The 27,602-nt window shown below is 48.2% G+C and overlaps 2 protein-coding genes across 20 annotated transcripts in view; both read left to right on the plus strand.

The window, feature by feature from the left end:
• Nucleotides 1–637: 637 nt before the first annotated feature.
• The window catches only part of MSI2 (musashi RNA binding protein 2), a 208,188-nt gene continuing 181,223 nt past the window's right edge, over nt 638–27,602 (plus strand). For all 19 annotated transcript variants that reach the window (XR_009279293.1, XR_009279294.1, XM_058854566.1 and 16 more), the window contains exons 1-5: nt 638–731; nt 903–943; nt 1,073–1,154; nt 1,531–1,615; nt 5,797–5,838. Coding sequence is in view for 17 of the 19 variants with exons in the window: in XM_058854566.1 (XP_058710549.1) it covers nt 670–731; nt 903–943; nt 1,073–1,154; nt 1,531–1,615; nt 5,797–5,838 (312 nt within the window). In the remaining 2 variants the exon portion in view is untranslated. The remainder of the gene's footprint in view (nt 732–902; nt 944–1,072; nt 1,155–1,530; nt 1,616–5,796; nt 5,839–27,602) is intronic.
• The window catches only part of HEATR6 (HEAT repeat containing 6), a 340,544-nt gene continuing 313,608 nt past the window's right edge, over nt 667–27,602 (plus strand). The window contains exon 1 of the mRNA XM_058854556.1: nt 667–671. Coding sequence (XP_058710539.1) covers nt 670–671 — 2 coding nt within the window. The 5' untranslated portion in view covers nt 667–669. The remainder of the gene's footprint in view (nt 672–27,602) is intronic.

Here is a 27,602-nt window from a genome sequence, read left to right on the forward strand (position 1 = left end):
TGTCACGGTCCCGGGTGTCACGGTCCCGGGTGGCACAGACCGAGTGTCACAGTCCCGGGTGGCACAGGCCGAGTGTCACGGTCCCGGGTGTCACGGTCCCGGGTGGCACAGACCGAGTGTCACAGTCCCCGGTGGCACAGACCGAGTGTCACGGTCCCGGGTGTCACGGTCCCGGGTGGCACAGACCGAGTGTCACAGTCCCGGGTGGCACAGGCCGAGTGTCACGGTCCCGGGTGTCACGGTCCCGGGTGTCGCGGACACGCGTGAGGGACGGACGCGCGCGGGGGGGGCGGGAGCTGTGCGGGGAGGGCGCGGTGACGTCACGGTGACGTCACGCAGGGCCACGCGCCGGCCGAGGCCCCGCCCAGCGAGGGAGGGGCGGGATGGAGGGAGGGGAGGATGGCGGCGGGGGGAGGGAGCGCCGGCGCGGCGCTGAGCTAAGCCGATCCCACGTGTGACGGATCTGGCTGCTGCCCCAGCGCCTCTCCAGTGAGATCCTCCGGTAGCGGAGGGAGGAGGAGGAGGAGGAGGAGGAGGAGGAGGAGGAGGAGGAGGGGGGAAGGGAAAAAGGGGCAAAGCAAGCGGAGCGAACCGAGCCGGAGCCGGGCCGGGGGGGGCGGGTTGGGCGGGCGGGGGGGGTTCTCTAAGGGGCTCTCGCTCGGCGCGGCCATGGAGGCGGACGGGAGCCAGGCTACCTCGGGGAGCCCCGGAGAGGCGCAGCACGACCCCGGGTAAGTCGGCGGGGCGGCGGGGGCGCGGAGCGCGGCGGTGAGGGGCGGTCAGGCGGGCCCGCCCCGCTCCGCGCCGCTCCGCTCCGCGCCCCTCCGCCCCGCCGGGAGCTGCCCCGTCAAAATGGCCGATCCCGCACCGGCGCTCAACTCCGCTCTGCTCTCTCCCTCCAGCAAGATGTTCATCGGCGGCCTCAGCTGGCAAACCTCACCAGGTAACCCCCGCCCGCCGCCCCCCTCCCCACGCGTGTCCCGCCCCGCGTGGGCCGCGTCCCGCCGCGCCGGGCCCTGCCCGCGCCCCCCCAGCCCTGACCCTCCTCTGCCTCTCTGCTCTCTCTCCGCAGACAGCCTTAGAGACTATTTTAGCAAATTCGGAGAAATTAGGGAGTGTATGGTCATGCGGGACCCCACCACCAAGCGCTCCAGGTAAAACCGCCGCCCACCCCGCTCGGGCTGACAAACTTCGCGAGTTGCGGTCGGGGCGGGTGGACCCGCAGCCCCCAATCTCACCCCAAAATCCCACCCCCGCATCCCTCCCCGCGCGTGGGGCGCTGCGGGAGGGCTCTCCCCGCCCGCATCCCTCCAGCCCGGAGCAGGAAACAAAGCGGCCGGTGCAGCCGGAGAGGGGCCGGGGGTCGGAGCCGGCCGCCCTCCGCACCCGGAGGCTTCGGGGGAGGGGAGAGGAAGGAGGGGGGACCCAGCGGTTTATTTTTATGACTTCTCCCTTTGGCTCTAATTCTCATCACCACCCCCAACCCCCCCCCCCCCCCCCCGCCATCCCCTCGCTCTTTGTCTCTCGCAGAGGCTTCGGGTTCGTTACGTTCGCGGATCCGGCGAGTGTAGACAAAGTCCTGGCTCAGCCGCACCACGAGCTGGACTCCAAGACGGTAGGTGCTGCTCGGGGCTGCCCGCCGCCCTTCCCGGCACGGCGGGGCCGGCACCCGGCCGCTGCGAGCCCCGCTCGGGCCGCTGTCAGCCTGTCATTGAACCGGGACCTTGCGTGGCTCGGCTTTTCCTTCAGACTTTTTTTTCTAGACTTTGCCTTTTAACTTGCCAAAAGCGGTAACTTTATTTTTATTTTTTTATTCTTTATTTTTCTTTTTTTTATTTTTCTCGAAATCCGAATTCGCCCATACCGACTGCTGGCTCCTCCCCCGGCCTTATATTTTATTGAGCGGTGACATTGAAAAAGCTGTGGAGTAAAATCCAACTTTTTTTGGTGTTGGGCTGCGGCATGCTTTCTGCTGGGAACTTTGTGATTCTTTTGATTGATTATTTATGTATTGTTGAGCGCGTTTCAAGGTGTGAGTGACTTACTGTCAAACCGTGGAAGCTGCTGCTCGTGTCATTTCTCAAAGTCATTTTTTGGAGTGGTCCCCTCACCTGTGATGGCAGGGCCCCTGCGAAATGCTCACGGTAATTTATGGGAAGCTCTGCAAGAGCTGGAGAATGGATGTGGTAGAGAAGCACAAGTTCTAATGTGTTGTTGTTTCTCCAGAGCTTTTTGCTGCGCTCAGTCTCCAGTGCATAATATAAGGAAAAGAAATGTGAGATGCAGCTGATTTTTTCTGATTTTTTTTTTTTTAATAAACATTACATTTGTTTGGGGTTTTTTTAAACAAAAATTCCACACCTGAGTTTGTCCCCTGCCCCAGTATGGTGTTTTCAGTGTTGGGTCAAACAAAAGGTATTGGGCAGGTGCAGCTCTGGGCCCTGTTTTCTCCCTGTAATCAAGACCAAGCAAAAAGATGAAGTTTTGTGCCTCCTACTTCGTTGTAGTTTCCAGTCTCAGCAAAGCTGGGAGGGGAGGGGGGAAGGACACTGGTAGAGGTCATCAGTGCTCTGGTGCTGCTGGCTCTGGAGGGGGCTGTGTTTTGGGAACTGTCTGCAGAGACATTCTGCTGGGCAGATCCAGCGTGGTCCTTACTGTCACTGGGGTTTATAGTCTGTGTTCTGGGGCTTAAGGGTTTTATTTTAACCTGAGCCTGGTGTTAGGGGCAATCCTGTCTCGGTGCTGCAACATCTCATGGGTGCCTGTGTGTGCGAGATGGTAGTTAAATGAAGAAAGGGAGAAGCAGGGAGCAAGCATGAGGATATGGTTTTGTTTGGTTTTTTTTTGTATGTAATTTATATGGAAACAAAAAGCCTAAAGCTCTTGTTGAAGCAGGTGGAATCTAGTGTTTTAATTTGACCTACGGATTCTGCTGGGCTTGCCTGAACACGAAGCCCATGCTTTCACTTGCCTTAATAATTTGATTTTAGGTTTAATCAGATATGGTAAGATAACTGATTCAACCGTGCTCCTGAAATTAAACTCACCAGACTTTTCATGTAGAGCTATATTCTCTATGTGTTTTTAAAGATAAATTTAGATAAGAAGAACAAAGGCAAACAGTATCTTGAACGAGAGTTTAAAAAAAAAAAAAAATCACGGGAGGACACCCTGTAATATTTCTGACTATAATTAGGTCCTCCCCCAGCTTTTTTCTTGTATCACAGTCTAGTCCCTGCTATGTATTAATTTGCTCTTCTCTGGGGGAGGGGTGAAGAGCTTCACCAGGGCAAATCTGCCTCGGTTTTGGTTGTGTGATAATGACTGAATCAATCCAAGTACGAAACTGACCTTAGAATCAGTAACGCAGCTTAAAAGTAAAGCACAGAGCCAGGCAGGTCCTTTCAGGCGTGTATTTGTAGAGTATTGTAGTAACTGTTGTGCGGTATAACAAGGCATTTGACTCTGTTTCAACGTTCAGCACAGGAGGCAGATCGGTTGGGTATTGGCATGGAAACGTCGCTCTTGTTTACAGTTACGTTAAAAGCTTTGTTTAGGTAATGGCCATTCATATCAGAAATAGTATTATAGTCATTTCCTAGAGGACTTGTAGATACAGTAAGTAGAATTGTACCTAACTAACTAATTTTTTTTTTGGTAGAACTTTGGTTTTTTTGTTTTTGTTTTGGTTTGGTTTTTTTTTCCCTTTTTGGTTGTTGTTTAAATAGTTGACAGGGTTATGCAAAAGGTATGGATTTGCCACGTTCATTACTAGTGTTTGTCTTCAAAGGCTGATGGTGTTTATCCAAAAGGTTTTGGGAAGGAAAAGTCAGTTCTTTTAGAAAATCTGTTGCTGTGGTGCAAGGGACTCCATGCTCTTTGAACTGACCTTCAAAAATGAATGTGTTGCTTTGGAGTTTAATGGCTCTCCAGCTTTTTACCAGCAGGACTTTGCAGTGATGTCCCTCTGGTGGGCCTGGTGTTCTTTGGTGGGAAAACTTGTCGTTTTGGAGCAAACATAGAAATGTCCATATTTTTCCACCTTTGGGTATCGCTGTGGAAAATCCGTACCTGTTGTATTTCCCCAGTAGACAAATGCCTAGTCAGTGCTGAATATATTTGTAGATAATGTTAATCTCTATGAAAAGGTTAGCTTTCTAGATAAATAATTTTACTTTCTATGCTTTTTGAACAATAAAGTGGCATGTAATCACTCATTTCTCAGGTGTGTCCTAAAAAAGATGCAGTATTTGTATCTGATGGAGGCAAATCAGTTTATCAGCTGCACATCAAACGTCTGTGGTATTTCCCATTTTGACAAATTAATTGAGTAAAACTGCTTTTTAGGAGAGGCCCGTGGTTATTTAGCAGTGACAGGAATATTTATCACCACAGGAATAACAATACCAAATGGAAACATCTCTTCTTCATCAGCGTTTGCTTGAGGTGGGGGAAGCACAACAAAAGCCAAACTGTGAAAGAAAGCCTGTCCTTCTGAGTATGCTTAACACAGCCAGCATTAGTGGCATCAGTTGGTTGTACAGACAAGGGCAGCCCTGACAGCAGTTGCAGGTTGCACAGTTCAGGTGGGATCCAGTACTTCAAACATGCTTTTCCAGACCCTTTATGTAGAGGATGTCTGTGTGCAGGTGCAGCTGAGAACCAGAAGTGAAACCAGCAGCACACAGGCATTTTCCTGCGATTTGGGGGTGCTGCTGTTCACAGGGCTGATGTTTTTGTTTGCATGCAGCCTTCTGCCTGCGTGCTCCCTCCAGGCACCACTGGGTGCCATTTCTTTGCGACTGTGGTGGTGCCTTTTTGGTTTCATGAAATTTTTGAATGGGAGAGAGGAGTCCCTTTTTAGAACTGACCCCTGTGGAAGTTGTGTGTGAGGTTGCAGAATTAGCATTTTGGAAGCAGAGGGGACGTGTTAATTCATGCAGCGCAAGGGGAGCCAACGCTGCATCTTAAAACAGGGCAGGGGGGGTAAAGCAAGGATTTTTTTTTTTTTCCCCCCCTTTCTTTTAGTCTCTGGTGATGTGCTTCATTCATGGATAGTTAAGTAACTCCCTACTGGAAAACCTTTTTTAGGAAGTTGTTTACTTTTGTTTTCAATGTAACTTACTCTCTTCCCTTCCCACCCCATCCCAGAAATGCCCCTCTGGAGTTTTCCATTGCTCACATATTTTCTTTGAGAGTGAGTAAATTGGATCAGTTGGGCATATTATAAAGGAGACTTTCGTCCTTCGAATGTTTCAGTTTCAATAATTGAAATGTGAATCATTTGACTTAGGTTTTGACTTTGCTTTTTTGTGTGGCATTGCTTATCAGTTAGCAAAACAAAGCAGAATAAAAGAAGTAACCCCAAACCCAAGTGCAGGAAAGGACAGGTGTCAAAGCCACCAAGTTAAGACATTGAGCAGGAATGCTGGCCCTCTTTCTGTGCAATCTCTAGGGCATGTGGATAATCCTCAACATGCAGTTTTGGTGGAGAAGCAGTACCCAGAGACTGATCCAGAGCTCCCTGAGCACCCACAGGGATTGCTGCCCAGGAGATGACGGAGGAGAAGTGCAGAAGAGATGTTTTCTTCCTCTCTTCCCATCTCCCCACCCCCGCCAAAGTCCCCAGACAAAACCAGACTGTGATTTATCATTTCCAGAGTAGCTCTGGATGACCCGGTGTGCTGAATTACAAGCCTGAGAAATGAGGGATTAACAATTCAGTGATTTAAAATCAAAATAATGTAAAATGACAACCAAAGCTCCCCTGTTGATTTCCCCTTTCTTTTTCCTCAGATTGACCCTAAAGTTGCGTTTCCTCGGCGAGCACAGCCCAAGGTAAGTAGAGGATCGATAATAGGATTTCAGGCACACAGAGAATCATTGTTGCCAGGCAGTTCGGGTTTCAGCTGGGGACTTGGCAATGGAAGCTTTTAAGGCCGGGTGCTGCTCTGGGGGGGATCAGTGCGTGGCTGTGGCCCAGGAGGCGGCTCCGTGGCCGTGCGGAGCCGCTCAGCCGCGCTGGACAGCGGGACCGGCACCGCTGCCGCGGCCCCTCGGCTGCTCTGTGCGCTGGGCTCTGCCTGGTGTTCGTGAAGAGTTCTTGAATTAAGTGCAGGCTTCAGGCTTGTTTTGAGCTGAGTTTTCAGTTCTGTGGTTGTGATGGATGGGGATATATCTCTGCCTTCATTGTTTGCAAATTTTCTTTTGTATAACTGGAGAGATGTGTGCAGAGCTGTGCGTAAGCCTCGGGTGGCAAGTTTCTGATGAGGCTGCGAGCTTTGGGAGCTGCTGGCTGTTCTGCATGAGCAGAGGAACAGTGAGGTGTGAGTGTCCAGCTGGTCAGGCTGGCCAGAGCAGTGGCCTGGCCATGGTGTGGCCAGTCCTCACGGCGGCACGGGGATGGTGTAGGGACGCAGACGCTTCTGCCTGTGCGCTCCCTCCAAATGCCACTGTGTGCCATTTCTCCTGAGGAGCTGCCAGTGGAATACAAGTGGTTGTTGCTCTTTAGGTTGTACCTAATGAAAACAAATCAGTTTCAAAGCCAAACCTGCAGCATGTGAATTTTGAAAGCCAGAGGCTGAAAGAAAACTTCTGTAATTGACTTTTTTTTAATTTATTTTTGAGAGTCTGTTGGAAAAACTTAATTTAACTGATGTATGGCACTTGTGTACATGCTTGTCATGTTGGGTAACTTCAGTCTTCTGGTAAAAATGGGAGGAAAAGGCTGCAAAGTTGTAGATGCAAGTCAGTAAGGAAAAGTGGTTTAAAGTTGGTGCTGGGAAGCTGCCTGACCAGCTGCCTGAACTGTTACTGCTTGCAGCCCCTCATGAAAGCAAGCAGTGTAACTGTGTGTGTTGAACCATGATGTTAAGTATTGCACAAAGTAGGCATCTAGGAAAAACCCAATGTCATTTATAAACCCCAGACATAGCACAGGAGAGGTGCTGGGTAGCTCTTAAAAAGAAGAGAAAAAGAGAGTAAACCCAAGCAGCCTACTTGCAGGATTTTAAACCAGACTGATGTAGGCAAATGTTTAGAGGTTCTTTTCTTCCTAAGACATATCTAATAACTAATTGGTGAATAATAGTGGGCCTGGATTGCTTCTGCACTGAGCAAAGAGTTTACAGTGTGTGGGGCTCGTGGCTTCTGGATTATATTGTTGGATTGATGCCATCTGTAATATACAATTTGAAGTTACCAGAATTTTGATCTTGTGCTCGGTGTGCCTATCCCCTTTCCCAATACCTTTTAAAGGTTAATTTACATTTTAAACTGTCTTCAGTGCCAGTTATCTGTGTTTACAGTGTTATTTGGAGAAGTTTGTAATGCTTATAACAGAGCTGTTAAGCTGTCCCATGTGATTTCTTCTCTAACAATTAAAAAATCCAGGATTTCTTTTACGTTGAGGATATTAGTGAGTTAAATTTTTGTGTTAAAGAATGCAAAATCAGGTTGCATGGGCAAAGGGGATTTTGTTTTTCTACGCGTAGAGGTTTTTTCCCGTGGTTTTTGGTAACAGACATCTTTCAAGTGTGGGGCAAATGCTGGAATGGACGTCAAATTCCACTCTTAGCAGGAACTCGCTCTCTCTGGAGAGGTCAGCAGTGTCTGTTGCTGCTTTTTACACATTTGTCCTTTCTAAAGCATTGGGATTTCTACGGGGTACTTGGAAAAAATCTGAAGATTGAAAACAGCCTAATTTGGAGACTGGAGAAAATCAGATGCAATAAAGAGCAGATTTTACATCAATTATGATGTCTTATTCTGGCAAGCATTTCATAATCTGAATATTTTGTTTTCTGTTTTTTTAATTAGATACTGAATTAAGATTTGGGACTTTAGTTGTTCATTTATCCCAGTTGAATAGCGAATGCTCAGCGTTAAAATGTGACTGTACTTTAGTCTAATTAACTAGCTAATGCTTGGGTCTGTGGAGATTAATGGCATTTAATGAAATGTCTCTGTCTCTCTCTAGGTGCAAGGGGAGAATTTGTTTTTTGTTTGTTTCTTTTTTTTTTCCCCTGAATAATCTTCCTTCCTGGTATGTTGAGCAAAATGGGGATTTGTTTTGGGGTTGTTTTTTTTCTCCCTGTGATTTTCCTGGCAGTGATGGGGGCTGAGGTAAAGCGAGGTTGGGGCTGCATTCTCCCTTCTGGTGCTTCCTCCATCCATCCCTGTCCTTGCTGAGGACCCCTCTGCCCCTGCTCGGCACCGCCAGCTCCTCAGGGGGCACGGCGGAGCTTTGCCCTGCCTTGGCCCTGTGCTGTGCTGCTCCTGCAGGGTCACACTCACTTGTTCTTCCCTTCCTGATGCAGTGATTGCCCAGCCCTGCACTTTCAGAGCCCAGCCCAGTAAAAGGCTTTCTCTCGGGGTTTTCAGCCCCCCCTGCGGTCTGACAGCTCTCGGGGGATGCAGATCCTGGAACAGCCCAGCGCTCTCCCCCGAGTGCCTCTGAGTGACCCTCGCAGAAAATGCTCGCTGGTTGCCTCCAGTGGATCAGGGGATGTGTAATCTGCTCTCCTTGGGAAGGCCAGGACAACTTGAAGCCATTGTTTCAGGAAATTTGCTGCGGGGTTTAACTCGTTGGGGTTCTGGTGAATAGTCTCCTTCCTCAGGGCTGCTGTTCCTTGATAAAAATCTGTCTTGCTTCCGAGTGCTGGAAGGTACTCTGTAACAGGAGATCATTTATAACTCTGCTGACTTAAAAGGTCCTTAAAATGCAGCAGTGATGGGGTGCCAGTAGTTTTGTACCACCTTTTGAATATTGAAGACTTGAGTAATTTGACTTATTATTATACTTAGCCTGCCATTTCTGATGTTACGTGCTCTGTTAGGTAGGAGAAGATGTACTGTATTTAACATGTTCATTAGATATTTTCAAATGTAAGCAAGTTCCTCCCTCACGTTTCTGCCTTAGGGATTTATTTCAAAAACAAACAAACAAAAAACCAAACAAAAAACCTGAAGAGCAAAAGGACAGCAGCCTTGGTCAATGAAGTAGCTCCTTGGCCATGAAAATGTCTTTGGTATAGGAATTTGGATGCCTTGTTGTGCAGAGCCATGTATGAAACAGAGGCAGGGGAAACTTCAGCCAACGTTTACATTGGTGAGGCTGCCCATGGAGATGTGTTTTGTGCTCATGTTCCTCCAGGCTGCGACTGAGGTGCTTGTTCTTCCTGCACTTACCACAGGGGCGTGATACGCGTGGGTGGGAATTGCTCCCAGTTGAGCAGGCTGGAGCTGCCGGCAGTGGGGTGCGTGGCATCCATGAGCACTGTGGATGTGCCCTGTGGCTGTGCTCTGGAGCCCTCCTGGAATGGAAAAGGCAGGGCAGGTAGCTGCTGCTGCTGCTGGAGCTGCTCCCCTGGGTCACTGGAATGGGCTGGCACTCGTGTCTGGTGTCCTGAGTGCAGGTGGCCGCAGCATGTTCTAATTTGGGGTCTTTTCTGCAGGGATTGGGTACAGAGCACTGGTGCCATTTGGTCACAAACAGCAGAAGGACTTGCTGAGAGGGGTGTTGTGTCTGGTACCGGGCTGGGGATGCAGGACACCGGTGTCTTTATGAGATGTGTCACTGCCTCAGAGGTTGGTGCAGGAGCGTCCTGGCCCCTCTGTGCTCCAGCCAGCCCCGGATCTACACGGTGCCCATGGCCAGCCGTGTTTCCTGTGTGGCTGGGCACGTGGGCTCGGAGCAGTTGTGCACATCTGGTCCTTCTTCTTGGGCAAGAGGCAGTGTCAACAGCTCTCCTTTCATGTGCTGCTGGTTAGAACCATATGAAGCTGCCTGTTCCAGCGCAGCAAATGGAGGGCATGCCCTTTCCGAATAACACCCAGGCTAACCTGGGAATTTTTTTTAAAGCTAACCAGTGGATTTGGATGTCTGATTCCAATTAAGTTAACTGTGGGTGGGGTGTCTGCGTCCCTTGGCTGTCGGATAAGCCTCAGCCAGAGTAGCAGGGAGAGATTTTATTCCAAAGCAAATGATGGACCTTGAAAATCAAGAGTTCTGTTTGTTTTCTCCCCTGCTTCTGCCTATAAACTCCTCTGCCTTAGTCCTACTACTTCCCATCTTATTGTAGGTATTAGGTAGACTTGGAAGTTTCTTTTTTTTTCCTCAAAAGAATGTGAACTGGACACAGTAGCAGAACTCAGGATTTTTCCTTTCCTGCCCCCCTTCCTTCCCCACCAGGCTGTCAAGAGCAGCAAGGTCAGACCTTTTCCTGATGATTTTCTTTTAAATTCTTTTTAGATTCCCCTGCATTTGCAGGTCTGGGTGGAGTGAGAAAGGAAGTTTTTCCTGCTCTTGGCATCAGGCATAGATGTGTTGCTTGATAATAATCATTGTGTCATCTGTGTGCAGAGTAGTGTGAAGTCCTTCCCAGATGGTGTGACGGATTTCTTTGCATGGTCCACAGCCACTGTTGGGGTGTCTTGTTCAACCAGCCTTGATGTGGATCCCTTGCCACAAGGGTAAGGTGCTCCTGGAATTTGCTTCCCTATGGCATTGGATGGTCCAATGGAAAAGTTTCAGAGTCTAAGTCTTGGTGATGAACCCTGCTGCAGGCAGTGGAGACTCAGGGTGTTGAAACCCCTTGTCTTTGGGCTGGGGTTTGTGCTCCCTGCGGTGTGGCCAAGGCAGAGGATGATCTCTGTCTGGATGTCACAGCCAGAAGAAGAAGGGGCTGTGCAGGGCCTTCTGTGGAGTGCAGTGTCAGAAACAAGAGCTGAACTGGATTTTTGTAACTATTGTTTTTTAGAAATGTAAACATTTATTTCTTCTCCCTAATCACTCAGGTAGATCGTTCATGTTGTCCTGAATCCCCACAGACTGTCTTGTACTTGTTAAAATGTCTGTATTTCCATTCGCATTGCCTAAGGATATCTTTCATGTTAAGAATAGTCTTAATGTACTTTCCTTGCCTTTGACATACTGCTAACTAAAAATTAAAATTGAACACTGTTGAACATGGGATTTTTTAAAAAGGAGATTCTACGTTGCTTGTGCTTTCCTGTATTGTTGGTTTATTTTTAATGGCATCTACCAGGTGACTTTTGTGCACTTGTATGTGCCAGGAAAGGTTCTGAGGTAGGGAGGTCAGGGAAATGGAAGGAGAGCAGCATGCTAACACCCCTGTGCGTCCCTCTCTGCTTCCAGATTGAGTACATCTCCTCTGCAAAGTGCTGAGCCTTTATCAGCCCGGGGGTAGGACTACTAATGACTGATCTAAAACCATCAAATTCATTTATTTGTCACTGCCAGTGACAGGCCAGTTAATGCTAATGGATTCTTTTTTTAGCCTGTTGACTCTGGTGATAGTCTCATAAATGCTGTGAAATCCAAAGCATTAAGGGAACTTGGAACTTATTTTAGAGGAGAGCCATTGAAACAGAGCAAGGTGGGGTGTGTGCAAGAGGTATGTGGTGCTGAGAAAGAGAAAAGAGCAGTTCTAGTTCATTAAGCTCTACCTTGAGTCTTTGCTGTTCCTAATAGTTGTTTGACTTTTCAGTTGTATTCAGGTGTTCTCTTTAAACACGTTTTGGGTCATGCTATAAAGTGAAGCAAAGCTGTAAATAGTCAGTCATCTTAGGGAAAAATGGCTGGTTTGAGAAAATGGTTCATCTCAGGGCCTGAATCTTCTCTGCCCCTATTGTGTGAAAGCACTTAAGCATATACTTAAGTTGGCATAAGCATGTGGGTAAGTGCTTTGCTGAATCAGCATGGGCTCAAAGCATGTTATTAAATGCTTTGTTGAACTGTGAAGCCCGTAGCAGAAAAAGATTAAAAGATTACTTTGTGTATTTGACGGTACTTTGTATATGGTCAGTTCCATCACTTCTCCTTCAGACAGGCAGTTTCATCTCTCTCCTATTCCCCCCTCCACTGGAGGATCTCACTCACAAGAAAATACTAATCTGCTGCTCCTCAAAAAACTGATTACAAGGTCAGTGTAGCATCAGACTTTAAAAAAAAAAATCATTATTGAAGCTTAATTTAGTCTCTAACCCTGAAATCACACATTCTGTTTGCCTTAGTCACTGGAATAATTCTGTAAACTATGTGAGTAGTGTTCAACGTGGCCTGTGATTTTTATGATACTATTGCTGCAGAAATTGTGGTTTGCTGAGTAATTCGAAAGTTACTGTGAAACTTTGAAGTCAGATCAGCATGCAGTATTAATCAGTTACTTCTAAACTTTGGTATTATACTACTCTCCTGTTGAAAGTATTTTTTCTGTATTTTGAGTGCAGAGAAAATCTGAAGAATGTTGGGAAGTTGTTCTCCCCTGCTCAGTCATTCCCTGTGCTGGGATATCTGCAGCTGGGTGTGTTGTTGTGACTGAGTAGGCTTAAATTAAGATTGTGCTTTGGGAACTTTGTATTATAAAGAGGGACCCTGGTAAGGCTTTTACAATTCTGCATGTGAGGAATAGTCCCAGAGACCTCAGCGAGCACAGTGAAATGCAGACAAGGCTCCTTAATATGTTGGTGAAGTGTACGTGGCAGGAAGGGTGAAGGAAAAGAAGTATTGACAGCAGCAGAAAGCGTCGGTGCCTCTGCCCTGCCCTCCCCCAGCAGAGACTTGCATTAATTTCCCATTGACTCTGATGTACAATGGGGAAGAGGTTTCAAGCTGACTGAAGGGGCAAAGGTCCAAGAAAACTACTGTAGCAAGAACTGATGCAGAGTGACAGTAATGAGGTGGCCTGGCAGGTGGGAGGGAAAAATGGTGGGGTGGGGAAAGAAACTAATATCTGGTGAATTAAGTAGTTCCCAGGGCTGAAGTTGTTAAGTCCCCCAGGTTTTATTTTCCTTCTTGTACGCTACACAACTGTGAGATGGGGCTGAGCAAAGCTCCTTGGCTGAGGACATGAGTCCTGGTGCAGCTCCAGTCCTTCTGGCTCAGGGCTGGGTCCCTGCGAGTGCTGGCGTGGCCCAGAGGGCACAGAATTCCTCTGTAGTGCTCCCAAACCTGTGCTGTACTGTTTTAATCAGTGTTTTAGTATTCCTGACTCAGAGCTCATCTTTATGTTGTTCTGTGGGTCAGTTTTGCATCAAAGAGAAGGTGAGGAGCACAGGGTGAAGAAGTGTTTTGAAGTTTTGATTTATTTAAAATAGGGACTGTGAAGTGCCGACAAGACTTTCAGCTTCTTGAGAGCTGTTGTAAAGAGAATTCCTGCTAGATAGAGAGTCTGGGGAGCTTTAACCAATTGTTGGACAAAGCTGTTCAGGAATCTTCCCAAAGGGTAATGTGGTGTGAGAAGAGGTTGCAAGGAGCTGGGCATTTGTTCTAAGGATCTTGGAATCCCCCTGGGCTGGGAAATATTGCTCCCGTCAGGGGTCTGGTTTATGAGCTGCAAGCCCTTGGCACTGGCAGGTTTGGTGTTTGTTGCACTGCTGGAAGAAGGTGTTGCTGAAGGGGATGTTGCCAAGGATTCTTCTGCAGTGCTTGCTGAACGAGTGAAACTCCAGTTCTCCTTCTGCCTGGTTATCAGTCATTTATGTTCAGAGCTGTGTTGGTGCAATTCCCTGCTCCGAGCCTGAGCTGTGTGCAGTGCTCGATATGTACACAGAGCATTTATCCTTTTGCCAAAGGTTTGCAAAGTGCTGTAAGTGAGTGTAAGGGTGTTTCTTTGCTGGTGAAATTTGCCTACTTGTGCTGTTGTATTTGGCAGACCTACAGAGCCTATAGCACCATGTTGTGTTCAATGAATTGTGGGAACAGAAAACATTGAGAAGAAATCCAAAGGTACTGCTGAGATGGGAAATAAGATATGAATTTTCTGAGGATGGGGGGTATTGCCCCACCTTTCGGTCTGGGACTGTTACCAGCCATTGTGTTGGGCGGTGTCAGGTCTTGTTCTCTGCCATGAGAGATGTCTCCTGTGAGTACTGAGCCCTGAGACCACTACAGCAGGAACTGTTGGCTTCTTGCAGCAGGAGCTCCCTCTCTTCAAGAAGTCTCTACTGTAAAGTGCTTGGGGTTGTAGTGACTGATTTGCACCAGACAGCTCATCTTCCTCCCCAGTCACTTTCTGTAGGTGAGCTCTGAGACTCCAGCCCTGGATGGGTGGCCTGCTGAGTACACACCAAACATTTAACTGTACCCTCTTCAAACACTGCCTGGTGAAAAAAACCCTCATAAAACCTGCTATGGAAATGTCCCAGGCCCACTGTTGGCTGGGTTTGACCCGCTCTTGGCTGGGTTTCAGAGCTGAGGAAGCAGAGTCACTGTTGGTCGGACTCTGGTGGTCTTGGTGTAGCGTGCAGGAGCCCAACTAAGGCCCTGGTGGGCCTGGTACTGATGCTGTCATTGAGCCTGGAGATGAAGGGTCAGAGAAAAAAGGGCAACAGGGGATTATGCAAAGATGTCAGTGTGGCAGAGAGCGCAGCCGCTTCCTGACTCCTGGGTTTGATGGCACAGTAAACGGCTGCCTCTGTCTGAAGGGGATGTTGGCAGCATCCCTGGGCACTGGGGAGGAAGTGTGGGAGGCAGAGCAGCATTGTATGCTGCCAGCTCTTTATGTGACTTGTCTTTGAGGGGTTAAACTGTTTTTTTGGTGTTGTTGTTTTCAACGACTTTTGACTGTAAAATTTGTAAGGGAGGCCCTGACTGGAGTGGCAGTGCTCTGGTTCGTGGCAGAGGCTGTAACTGCTGAGGTTCCTGCTGCACGCCAGCACTTCCGAGCTTCCGAGAGGGGAAGCAAGATAAGGATGCGAGGCCACAGCATGTGAAAGGTAGTTGGTGTGTGAATTATGGCTCACGCCGGTCTCATGGCTACAAACCGGCGCGGGGGCTGGGGCGCAGTGCTGGGAGCGAGGGGGAGCCTGATGGAGGATTTAGTGGGCTCAGAGGGCTGCTCCTGGTGCCCTCAGAAATGGGAGGAGAGGGGGAAGCAGGCTGAGCTGCCGGTCCTGGAGCCTCTGCCTGCAGATCAGCGTTGGCTGCTCAGCCGTGCCAGATGCTCCCGGAGCTGGCCGGCTCCTTGTGCGGCACGACCATGCCCGCTCCTCTCCGCGTGGCCATCGCAGGAGCTGCCGTGGTGCCTCGGTCCTGTGTGGACAGGATGGTGTCCTGGCGTGTTTCCAGAGCTCTGGGGACAGGCTGCCCCAGCATTCAGAGCCTCTGTCCCTGCTGTGCCTGCCTGGGGGAATTTCCTGCCCCAGCCCACCTGGGACCCCAGGGAGAATCTCCTGCCACAGTGCCTTTTGTGCTTTAAACTCCTGCCTCACCTAATCCCAGGAACCAGCAGGTTCTGTGTGTGACATGCCTGGCAATTTATGTATGAGGAGGGAATTATGATCGTCCTGTGTGATTTTTTATTTTCTCCCCTCTCTCTTTTTCATCTGGTCACATCCACTATGTCATTAATCTCCCCGATCAAATACAATGATAGTTTAAGTCTTCCACAGTTATGATTCCCCCAAAGTTTTGTGAGCATGGCTTTGATTTTGTGATAGTCATAAGAAGTCCGTTTAGATTTCTGGACCTCTTTTTGTAGATATTTCCAGTGGATATTTTAGTAGGGGCATTTGTCTTCTCTCTCGATTAATCGTGTATGCAATAGGAACAGAACAAAATATGGAATAGAAAAAAAAATTAAAACAATTCAGTTACCAGTCCAAAAACCTTAGTGCTAAAGAGCCATGAAGAAGCTTTATTGGAACTATAATTGCAGACATAAGCAGTGATTATCTGTCTTCGTGCCTTTATAGTCCCCATCACTGTCATCTGAACACATGAAGCTGATGATAGTGTGAGCAGAACATCATTCAGCTGGTGCTGTGTAATCCTGATCTCTTGCAGTGTGTGGAAAGTAACATAAAGAGTCAATTCATTTGAAAGTGGTGGGGAGAGAAGCATGTAGGAGAGGACAAGTATTGTTGCAGAACACCTTACTTACGAATCTTATTTCATCCTGGTTGCAGCTGAAGGAATGCAGGGGCAGGGTAAACTTCTTACATGGACACGGTCAGATGGAATTTTGCTGCTTCTTAATGTTGTCAGAGGTCTTGGGCTGGTGCAGCCATTCATTGCTGAAGAGTGCCTTGGTGTTTCCTTGAAATGCTCTAAATTGGCTGCAGCTGAGAGAAGGGCAGCAGCACCTGTCTGTCTTGCATTCCTGAGACCTGGAGATTGTTGGATCAAGGCAGACAAGTGGATGCTGCCAAGCACTTCTTGAGGTGGAACAGAGATCAAGAGAGCAAGTTCTGAATTTCTTGGCTGATTATTGGTGCTGGTTATGCAGGTGAAAATGTGCTCTGGGCTCTGAAGAGGCAGAGGGAGGAAAAGGTGATTTGGTGGTTGGGCAGCCGAAGCAGTGGAAGGAGCAGCATGTGCAGAGTCTGGATTTTGCACTGCTTGGTGAGCCCAAGATTGGGCACAGGTGATTGGAGTTAACCTGAGCAAGGCCAGTGCTGGGGGTGCTGTGTTCCTGTCCCTTGCTCCCCTGCTGTGATGCTGATTAGGCAGGTGTGTCCCTCACCTGAAACCAATTATCAGGTCCCCAGTTTTGATTGCAATCACCTGCTCTGGCAAAGGTAGTCAGTGGAGGAGGCGAGGTAGGAGCCAGAACTGCTGTGTTCTCCTCACAGACACTTCAGGATGGTCTGGGGCTGGTTTGAGCCATAAGAAGGTAAAGTTTTAGGGATGATTTTTGGGGTGGGGGAGGCACTCGTTGGGTAGGCGACTGGCTTTTTTTTCCTTATTTTTTTCTGAAATTTTGATGCAAAACCCAGCTATTTTAAAAGAGGAAGATAGATGCAGGGGAATTCAAAACTTTAAGTCTGCTTTTTTATTTACTCTTGCACTGAATTAGGACCAGGTGTAAAACAGACCTGATCATGCATGTTTTTTCTTCATTTCTTAGTGATGATAGTCTTGGTTTCTGTTGGAGTTAGCAGGAGTTATCTGCTAACTTCTGTTAGAGCAGCTCAAAGCAAAGCTTCTAAGTTACTTAATACACTCCAAGGGCATTTTAAAAACAAAACCAGAAATATGGTAACAAAGACAAAGAACAGGGAGTGCAGTTTTTGGAGGCGTGTGCCTGCCTGTCCACTATGTGAAAGTAAAACAAGATTGTGATGGTTTGAAAGTTTCTGGTCTTGAGTTGAGTGAGCTGTGAGTGAAAAACTGATTCTAGGAAAGGTTTTGTTCAGAATGTTAGTGGATAGTCTGTGATACATACATTCCTGGAGACATCAGCATCCTACTTTCACGAAAGACTTGTGTGCTGAAATGACTTAAAGTAGTTCAAATGTGGCCCTTGTTCTTATCACACAGAGATGAGGTAAGTGATTGTCATCACCCTTGTTTTATGGATGTGCAAAACAGAAGTGCTGCTCACGTGTTCTGCAGTGCTTGAAACGGGAATCACTGGTGCTTTAGAGAAGGGTTGTTCCAAAGCTGATGTGTGCTGGGGCTGCACCTGCTGGGCTGTGTGTTCTCAGGTGTTGGGGAGGAGGGGACAAGCAGGGTTTAGGGGGCTGAGCCGTGGGCAGTGCTGGGTGAGGATCTGCAGTCCCCACTCTGGACTCTCCATGTGTGGAGATGGCCTGGGTGCTGCATCATTGGGGGTGGAAGTGAGTCATGAAACCCTTTGCAGAAGGCTTTTGTAACTAGTACTGGCTTATTAGAAACAGTTGTTGAGGATAGGGCTGGCTTCACTGGGCAGTTGAAGCATCTTAAGAATGGTGTAAGTGGTGCTCTGAGTCTGAGTGGGGCATAAGCAGACACAGGGGAAGGCTGGAAAGTGTTTAAGATGGAGGGGTGAGAGCCCAGAAGAACAGACTGAACACGGTGCCCATGTGACGTCTCTGTGGAGCTTCTCAACCTGTGGCAAGCTCCCGCAGTATGGGGCGAGAAACGGGGATCACAGAGCTGCTGGTTGGTGCCTTTCTGAGGAAGGTGTGTGTGTGTGAGTACACAGCAGTGCTGTATCCCGTGTGCAGAGCCCTGCTGGGGGGCACTGGGCTTCTGCTTGGGCATAGAGAGGGGAGCCAGCATTTGGCTGGAGCCTTGGTGCCTCCATCTCTGCCTGTGCCCATGGCTGAGACACTGGGTTCCAGCCCTGGCACATCCCTGCCCTTCTCAGGTTCCAGCCCTGCCACATCCCTGCCGTTCCTTGCACAGAGGCCGGGCGGCAGGGCCGGTCCCGGGCGGCAGGGCCGGTCCCGGGCTCCAGGCCGGGCGGCAGGGCCGGTCCCGGGCTCCAGGCCGGGCGGCGGGGCCGGTCTCGGGCGGCAGGGCCGGTCCCGGGCTCTGTTCCCAGCCGGGCCCGCAGCCCTGGCCGCCCGCAGCAGCTCTGCCGGGAGCGCCGGGTGCTGGGCTTTGGGCTCCTCTGGCAGCAGCGCCGCAGAAATGAGGAGTATCATTGTGTTTTATTGTGGCTTCTAAGAAACGCAGCGTGTTTGTGCTTCGGGGAGCCCCAGGGGCTTTGTTTTTCACCAGGCCTGAGCTATTCTTCAGCAGAGCCTTCCTGGAGCGTGAGCCAGTTCTGCCCATTAGGACTGAGAGACGGGCCTGACTGATTTCTGCTCCCTGCTGCATAATAAATCTGATACTAAAATTAGTGTTGGTCTCCCTAGGCCATAATTCTTGCTGAGATTATAGAGAATTGTGTGTGCAGAGAAGGAACTGTGGTTGTGTGTGTTTGGGTTTTTTTTATAACCTTGAGTGTCCAATTTCCAGGTTTTTTACTTACCCCCCCCCCATCTTTTTTCCCCTTTTCCTCTCTTTTGGGAAGTGCTTAGCCTTTCTGTGTATTTTGGCTATTTAAGCCTCTGTCACTGCAGGCAGATGAGTTCCTTGGGAGCTCTTCTGAAGGTTTTGTAATTGAGTCTTTTACCACGGCGACAGGATATTATTAACCTTCAGTAAAGCAATTTATTTCATACTCCTTTGTGGGGATAAGCCTTTTTTCCCCCAGGAAAATATGTATGTGGAAAGGGTTTTGCGTACAGAGGTAGCTGGACTTGCAGCAGTGATTATGATTTTAGAAAAATTAATAATTTACATGGAAAAATAGACAGTTCTGTTTGTGTCAGTTTAAAAGAAACCTTTGGTCATGAATGATCCCACTCCTGACCAGTGTTTTTATTGTCAAGAACAGACTTTTTGCCTGTTGGTGGCTTTGAAAACAGATTGTATTTCATTTTAGAGCTCTTGATATTTAGCCTGTGTGAGCAGTAAACCATTTTGTTGTCGTCTTTCAGATGGCCTTAAGAATGACCTGAGAGCTGGAGGGAGGAGTTCCTCACTGGGTCTCCCTCTGGGCATGGCCTTTGCCCTGAAATCAAATGCAACTAGTCCAGAAGTCGTTAAAGATTGGGTAGCTCCTAGAATAGCAATTTCCAGCCAGCGGGGGGAATGCTGGATAAGTGGCCAGCCTGGCTGAATCCTGGTGCTCTCTACTGAGCACGGTGACAAAGGCGCCGATCTGGGACTTGGGGGATCCGCGCTCAGCTGTCACTGCAGCTCCCTGCAACCCGGTTTTTATTTTAAAAAGATGATCAAAATATTTCTGTCCACATGTCTAACTAGACTTTCTACTTCAGTGTTCTGTTAACTTTAAAAAATTAACAATGCACTTGTCCTGTGGTTCAAGATACTTGAAAACTCTGTGCTGTCACAGCACTGCTTTCAAGGGAGTTCACCACCCCTTGCAGTAGGAATATGTTGTTTTGGCAATTATGTTAGGTGAACTAGGGGCATTATTCCCACATTATACAACGGACCTTGGATGAGAGGCGAAGTGCTTTGTCCAGAGCTTTACGTTTATTAACACACTTGAATCTCTTGGCGCCGTGTGGAGGCTCTAATTGCAGAGTCATCATTTCCCCACGCTCTCCAGCTGAGTGCTGCTGCCTTGGAGTGAGATGGGCGTCCTGGGCAAGTGCTGTGTCTGTGGGACTTCTGGTGGCCTCTGGGAGGGCTGCACAGCCACCTGCTCCTGATCCTCCTGTGCTCACCTTGTGCTGCTTTTCTGCATGTGTTCTGTGGTTTTGCTAGAAGCTCCCAGTGCCTCTTGGGTGTTTGCATCCCTTTTCCATGAGATGGGCTTTTCCCTCTGTGTCAGAAGACTGTTCCTGTGGAGCTGGGGAGCAATCACTTGCTGCACCTTGGCATGCAGGCTGCCCATGGCAGGGTCTGCTGGATGAGATGGGCTCACCCAGGCACGCTGTGCTCAGGGTGTCCTGCTGGGAGAAGGTTCCACTGAGAAATGTGTGTTGTGGGAGGGAGAGTGAGCCCTGGCTGCCTGTGGCTTGTGGACTGAGCCTGCCCCTTCCTTGGAGCTCATGTGGGTCGCTGGGTTTTGTTGGTAGCAGCGAGCTGAGACCTGTAAAAACACAGATGAGCACCACTGCCTCGCTGTTCTCCTGCAGCCTTTGCACGCCCTCGCTGCGTCCCTGACTTGCTGGGCAGGCTGTGGTTCTGGCTGTGCTGCAGGGGGGCAAAAGGGCTTCTCCAGAAAGGAAAAAGTCCTTTGCTGTGCAGGCCTTCAGCCTCTTCTAAAATGCCAGGGACACGTTACGTGCAGGAAAATGTTTTTGTTACGGAAAGACTTCCCGGCCCCTTCACATGCTGGTTTTATAAAACTTTGCAGTTGGTAGATTTATTCTTAAGTCTTCAGCCAGAGAATCTGTCTATTTTTAAAATGCTTAAAATAAATTTTCCCCCCTTTTTTACTCTGTTGTTGTAAATGAGCCCCACAATCTGAATTTTTTTTTCTTTAAAGCTTCCCAACCAGAGATTTAATTAAAATATTGTGAAAGGCAGTCATTGAAAATGAGAAACCTTTTGAGTGGAAGGCACCCTGATTTCCCTCTGCAGAGCTTTTTGTCACCATAGAGATGAAAAGAGAAGCTCAAAATTGCACTTTCCCCTTGTGTGTTGCTACTGAGGGGCCGTGGCTGCAGGTAGCAGCTGCACTAAGATCAGCAGGGCTGGCTGGGGCTGAGGCTTTAACTCTTTGCAGGGCACAGGCACTGGGTCAGGATTTCCTTCCCTGCTGGAAGCATTTTTCTTAGTTTATTATTCTGTTTTAATTTCCTGTACTTCGGGGCTGGAATTTATCTGGGTTGGTGACGGGAAGGAGCGCAGGGGCCCATCCTTTTGTCTCCATAAAAGCGTAACTCAGCACCTCTGGGCACAGCAGAGTCCATTGAGCATTGCCACAGCGTCCTGAGGTGTTCGTGCACTGCTGAAGGAATGGTGTTGGAATCCCACTTGGCCTTTTCAATTTTCTCTTTTTAAATTTTTTTTAGTGTTTAAATCATAATTCCTCTTTATGATTCAAACCCATCTGATTCTCACTTAAAATAGCTTAATGTTGGGCTGTTTTGTTGGTTTTCTTTTTAAAATCAATGGGTTAATGGTATTTTTTTTCCTTCCATTAACCCCTCTGAAGTGTAGGGATTACTAAATCAAAAATACATGCTGTGAGTGGTAGAACTGCTCTGCTACAGTTTCAAAGACAGTCCCACAAATTGAAGATTATTGGAGGGGACATGACACTGGGCAGTGTTATGTTTTTAATCATTTTAAAAACAAATTTTTCTCCCTAATCGAGTGAAGAGCAGGCTCAAGTGGATTCTTGGCACAAACATCTCAGACAAATGAAAGTAAAATGTATATTGAAGCTGTCTGCTGTTGTATATTTTATACCATACCTGTCTTGGTGACTGATCTCAAATGGGCGCAGTGGTTTAATCTTATGCTGTTTGAGAGAGACCTGTTGTGTTTAAACTTTCAGATAGAATATGAACATAACCCATGTAATGGCATTATTAATGGGAAGTATTACTAAATTGTAAGTTGCAAATTAATGGTTTAACTCTGAGACTAAATATACAGCTGTGTTCTTGTGTAATGTTACAAGACAAAATTAGATCAAGTATTTAAAAACAGAAGGGCCTCATCTAAACCCAGCGGGTGTCTTCCCAGGGACTTCACTAGGCTTTTCCACCTGCAGTGAGGGTGCAGATCTGTAACCCCAGCCAAGTCACTAAAAGGAGTGTGTCCTCCACAATGGGCTGCTAACATCTGACTACCCAAGATACCCATGCATTTAGAGCAAAATAATGACATTACTTGTTTCCATGGTGGTGGGGGCTTGGTTGGGTTCAGCATGTACCTCAGGGAGAAGATGCTGGTGTGTGTGTGTATCTGAGTTTCTGCAGGATTACGTATTAATTTTTAAATGAAACAGTATTTGGGAGCTGGGCTTGGCTCTGATGCAATTTGCCCTTGTGCTTTCCTTGACTGTTGCTAATAAGAAGTGCTGGCCTAAATCAGCGTCTTGAAGAATCATCGATTCGCTAATTGCAGATAATCAAGTCCCTGCTCCCTGCTCACGCTGAGACCACTTTTGTTTCCTGCCATGCTGCCAGGATTCGGGCAGCATCTCCCAGCTTTTGACGTAACCAACAAAGTGGGTTTGGAGCACTCACGTTGTTCATTCTCAGAGGTGACGAAGTTATTGGTATTCAGGGTTGATGAATGAGGAGCTATAATACCACTGACCTTTCTGGCCAAAATGAGCTCTGGAGGTCAGAGTTGCGGAAGGGATGTTCAGAGAGCTGTGGTGGCTCAGCTTTGCAGTGCTCACCTCTGTCAGTGCAGTCCTGGGAAGTGTCTGTCAACATCAGCCTCCTGAAGTTGTTCTGAACATGTGTGGTAGTTGCTTGTTATTTTATTTTTTTTAAATGTACATCCTCCCCCTCTGTGTTCAGCTAGGGGGCTGTTTCTGTGAGCTGTAGACTTTGCAGAGTGTTTAAAATGAAGCAGGGGCTGATGAAAATTTGTGTTCCACGGTTAGCACAGTCAGGAGAGTTAAGGACAGTGTCCCAAGCCTGTGGGCATGGCAGGCTGTGCATGGGTGCTCTGTGCTCTCTCCATGTCCACTTGAGCCAGCCACCCTTTGCCCATTCCCTGGCTGGATCAAGTCTCCCTGAAGGCTGGTGAGCTTTTCTGGTAACTTCATGTAGAGTTGCAGTTTATCTCAGACCATGAAATAACAGGAGGGAAGTAAGAGCTCTTCTGAGGAAGACCCTATTAGCTGATGGGCCCTGTAGGTATTGATCCTCTGGGTCAAGGAGAGCAAGGCAAATCCTCTGCAACCCCTTGCTTGGCAAATCAGGAACTGGAGCATATTGCCTTGGCTGAAGCATTTTGACAAAGTAAGGAGGGTTTTTCATGTTGTCCATCTGGCTGGGAGCTGGCGCTGTGCGCAGGGCAGTCTGTGCCTCAGAGGGGGAGACCCAGGTTTGCCGTGCCCAGCGCTCGCTGCAGGGATTTGCAGCAGGGATCGTGTTCAGGTGGCAGAGCCCAGCTGCCCTCGGCCCTGCCCTGTGCTCTGGGGCTGTGTGTGGGGTGTGCAGGGGGTGCGTGCAGGGCATGGCCGTGCCCGGGTGTCAGGAGCCACGGGGACACCCAGTGAGCGGTGCCGGCCTGCGTGGCTGCTGGAGCTGCTGCCAGCCCCGCTGCTGCTTTAAAGCCACACCAGAGGGACAGATGATCACTGGGCAGCTTAGGTTACATAATCTCTTTTGGGTTTAATGTCAGGCCTCCCTGAGCCCCATGCACTGCCAACTCCCAATCTGGCTCGTAATACTCCTGAATGTCCTTTTAATTTTTATTAATAGTTCTCTTACTGTAGTGTTCTCTCTGCCTGGCTTTGTATGCTGTGCGTGCCTCGGAGTTCACTGCTCTGCCCTCCAAGGCATCCACTGCTTGGGCTTCCTGCTCCTCCACCAGCCTGGAGCTATTCCCATGGGTCTTCTTTGCTAGTTCCAGAGGTATCTTTGAAAAAGTGTTGTGGGGAGGGAGGCAAGAGTACTGTCCAGGGTCATAGCCTGTGTGGATTTGGCTCTTGTCCTTCATGAACAAAGCTGGTGTGAGGCCTGGGAGAACAGAGACTGGTCAGAGTAGACCAGGACAGTGGTGAAGAAGGTGATGGGGAAAGTGAGAGAGCAGAGACCACAAGCTCTGCCTCCACCTGGATGTGCTCCTACTCTTGGCAAGCACAGATTTGTCAACTGGACTAACTTCTTTTCAAGTTTAGCTTGTTCGTGTCTAAAATGAGCTGGTTTGTTTCTGCATTGAATTTTTATCTTTTGTAAACAAGGTTTAAGCTCCTCACTGTTTTTCTCTGATCACTTGGATGTATTAAAGACCAGAAATTCTGTGCAGACCAAGCAGCAGTGATTTTGGATGCTGATGAGTTGCGTATTTCAGGATACCAGTACTTTTTTCCTCTTCCCTAACTCCATAAGTAGGTGCCTCTGCAGGTATTCTCCAGTTCATCCTGCTAGGATTGGTGCTAATTCTGTGTGTGTTCCCTGGTGGCTGGTGTTTCTCTGAAAGTCCTAACATTGATAGTTTGTTTAGCATTTAAAAGAATAACATAATTAAAATATATGCAGAGGGGAGAAGGAACTAAGATGTTATTTCAGATCTAAGTCTAGGAATCAAATAGAAATCACAGAACAGGTGTGGTTAAAGAGGACATGGTTGAGCAGCAACATCAAGCCCTTGGAATACTTCTGCATTCCCTGGAACAGCTTCCCTTACATTAGCTCCTGCATGACATTCCGTGCCAGTTAAATGGTTGAAAAATATTGCAGGGAAGATATTTAATGCATTGTGAACATCAGTGCGTTGTAGCAGCTGTTTAAAAAATGAATAATAAAGCCCTGAGGAGCAGAGTGCAGTACCCAGACTGCTCTGTGTGACTGCTTTGGGAGCATGCTGGACCAAGGCAGGATTCTGAGCTCCTGGAGTGTTTTACTCCCCTCCTTTGATTTAATTTCACTACTCTAAATGATTTCTTTGCTGGGAGGGAGGCAGGAGGTAGCTGGCAGGGGGGGGGACAGGATGGATCTGTTAATTTCTTTGGAAACCTCAGCAAACATTGCCTTGGCCACCTTCCATGCCAGTAGCTGGTGCTTCCTAAACTCTTCCTGTGAGTAAACCATGGAGCAGAACTGATAATGCCATCATGATCTTGACTGTGAGCCAAACTGTGCAAAATCCAGTAGTGTGTCTGAATGGCTAAAAAAGCCTGAAATAAATCACAAAGTGCTGGTAATACAGTCACTGCTGCTGTTTGCCACAGGGGTGGATTGCAGTCTGTGATCCCTGGGTGAGTAGGTTTCTAAATTGTGTTCAGAGATGGTGTGTGGCAGAGCTGGAGTACCACAGCATCACTGCTGTGTAGCATCAAGGAGCAAGAATCCAGTACTATCATTTTATTTTGTTTGTTTAATTTCACTTACTTGTTTTTATTTATGTACTTTCTGGGCTGTGTCATTTTGCTAGCAGATCTGTGCAAATGAAAGTCAAGACCAAGATGTGTGGGGAACATTAATTTTATTTTATCTATAAATATATGTATGAACACACACATAATGGGAGCCAGAATCTCTTACATATTCGTGTTTGTTCAAGTGTACAAAAAATGTGATTGACACCACTGAAAAGGGAGAGGGAAAACAAAATGAGTTATAGCTTTTGGTCCCTAAACTGCCATTTCTTAGTGTATCCTGGAAGAGCCTTCGCCCTAATGATGCTGAGCAATAAATAACACAGGGAAGAGTAATAGCTGCCTATGGTAGCAAATTATAGTTGATTTATTGCACATAATATATACAGGTGCAGCTAATTTAATTAAACACAAGACCTTTTAAATGCTGTAAAGGCATCCCTCTCTAAAGCCAATCAGCACTGTGGTGCTGTAATAAGGCTTTAAGTGAAATAAGCAGCATTACAAGCACAGCTCTATTGGTCTGATCAGCCTCGTGTGTGTTTGAGGGAGTATTTTTCCATAACCATTAAAGCCACTTTAAGTCAACTTATGCCATGACAGAGTCCAATTTAATGTACTGATGGAAGTTATCCCATTTCTGCCTCATCATGGAGCAGCAGCTCCCATGAGCCAGCATATGTAGCTTGTTATTTTCTTGGCCAATGGAGGGGTGCTGTGCAGGGGTGGAGGCTTGGATGGTGCGGGATCTCACCCTGGGGATGGGAACAAATAGCAAACAAGAAGTCGTGGTTCCCTGCAGCCTCTCTGCTTGCTAGTGGGTTGTCTCCTATTCATCCCTCATCTGAGATGGGAAAAGGGGACTGTGGAAACTTGTGTAGAAGAGCTCAAACTTCACAGAATCCTGAAAAGGCTTGGGATGGAAAGGGCATTATTTAAAGATCACCCAGTTCCATCCTTCTGCCATGGGCAGGGGTGCCACTCACTGCATCAGGTTGCTCAGGACCCGTCCAGCCTGGCCTGGAACATTTCCAGGGATGGGGCACCCACAGCTTCTGTGGGCAGCCTGTGCCAGGGTGTCCCCACTCTCACAGGGAACAATTCCTTCCCAATATCCCATCCAACCCTGCCCTCTGGCAGTGGGAAGCCCCTGCCCCTTGTCCTGTTGCTATCTGCCCATGTAAAAGTCCCTCTCCATCACACAGGTGAACACAGGCAGCACTCTGGGCTACCTTGTCTGTGTATTGACTTTTTGGGGATTTTTATCCCCTCTGGTCCTTTTTTCAAATCTGAAGTTGCAGGGGGTGTATGTGTATGTGTGCATGGAAATACACCTTCAGCCTGGCTCAGAGCTGCTCCCTGCTGCTGCAATTTCCCCCGAGCAGGGCTGGTGCCTGCCCTGCAGTGCTGCCTCCCTCAGCTCATCACGATGCTGAGCTGAATCCCCACCCTGGGATAATGGGGGAGATGCTCTACGATACTTTGCCACCATTACTTGATTATTTGTGAAAGCGTAAAAGGCTCAAGTAGCTGATTGATTAATTTTTCCCTAAGTTTTTCTTCCCTCTGTTGCCTTCATTTGGAACATGTAATCAGGGAAGGAAGAGGCATTAAGAATAGATGGGTATGCATATGAATGCTTAATTTTTTCTAATTCAGGCGTTCATGTGGGCACATGTATCCTGCTGCACGCTGTGCTAAACAAACCTCTCCCAGCGCTTCTGGAGGCAGATGAGCCAGTTTGGTGTGGTTTTCTCTCTCCTTCAGTGCTGGAGTTTCTCTGCTCTGAAGCAGCTGCTGTTCCAGCGACTCGGGGAGTGTGAGGAGTGTCCCCGGGCACGGCTGGGGGTGGGTGTGTGCTAGGCCTGGTGTCTCGGAGCACAAATCAAACATCTACTTGACCTTTTTATCCCTCACCGCTGGGAAGAAGGCCAGCAGCTCTGCTGTAAATCTTCCTGGTCCGATCGCTCTGGTCCAACGCTCGGGTCTGTCACAGTTGTAGGTTTGAAAAGGTGTTTGTTGTCAGGAGCTGCTGGGGGAAGTGTGGAGGGAGGCAGGAGCATCCTGAGGTTGGGAAGGGAGCAGGATGTGGTTCCACATAACCCTGGGTAGCTGCAGCCACCTGGTAGGGGGTTTGGTATTGAAGCAGTTGCTGTGCTCAGTGTTGGTGGAGAGTGAGTTGTCTGTGAATTAAGGTGTAGTAGGAAGAAAAGCTCCAGATAGCTGCTTTGCAGTTTGGTAAAATTAGTTGAGATCGCTGTTTTTCCAAAATAAGTAGAATTCCTAAGCAAGAGAAAACTAAAATGAGAGCAACTTCTGTTGGTGTGGCGGCTCCAT

Source organism: Poecile atricapillus, chromosome 21, assembly GCF_030490865.1.
Source record: "Poecile atricapillus isolate bPoeAtr1 chromosome 21, bPoeAtr1.hap1, whole genome shotgun sequence".
In the NCBI taxonomy this organism is placed as follows: Eukaryota; Metazoa; Chordata; class Aves; order Passeriformes; family Paridae; genus Poecile; species Poecile atricapillus.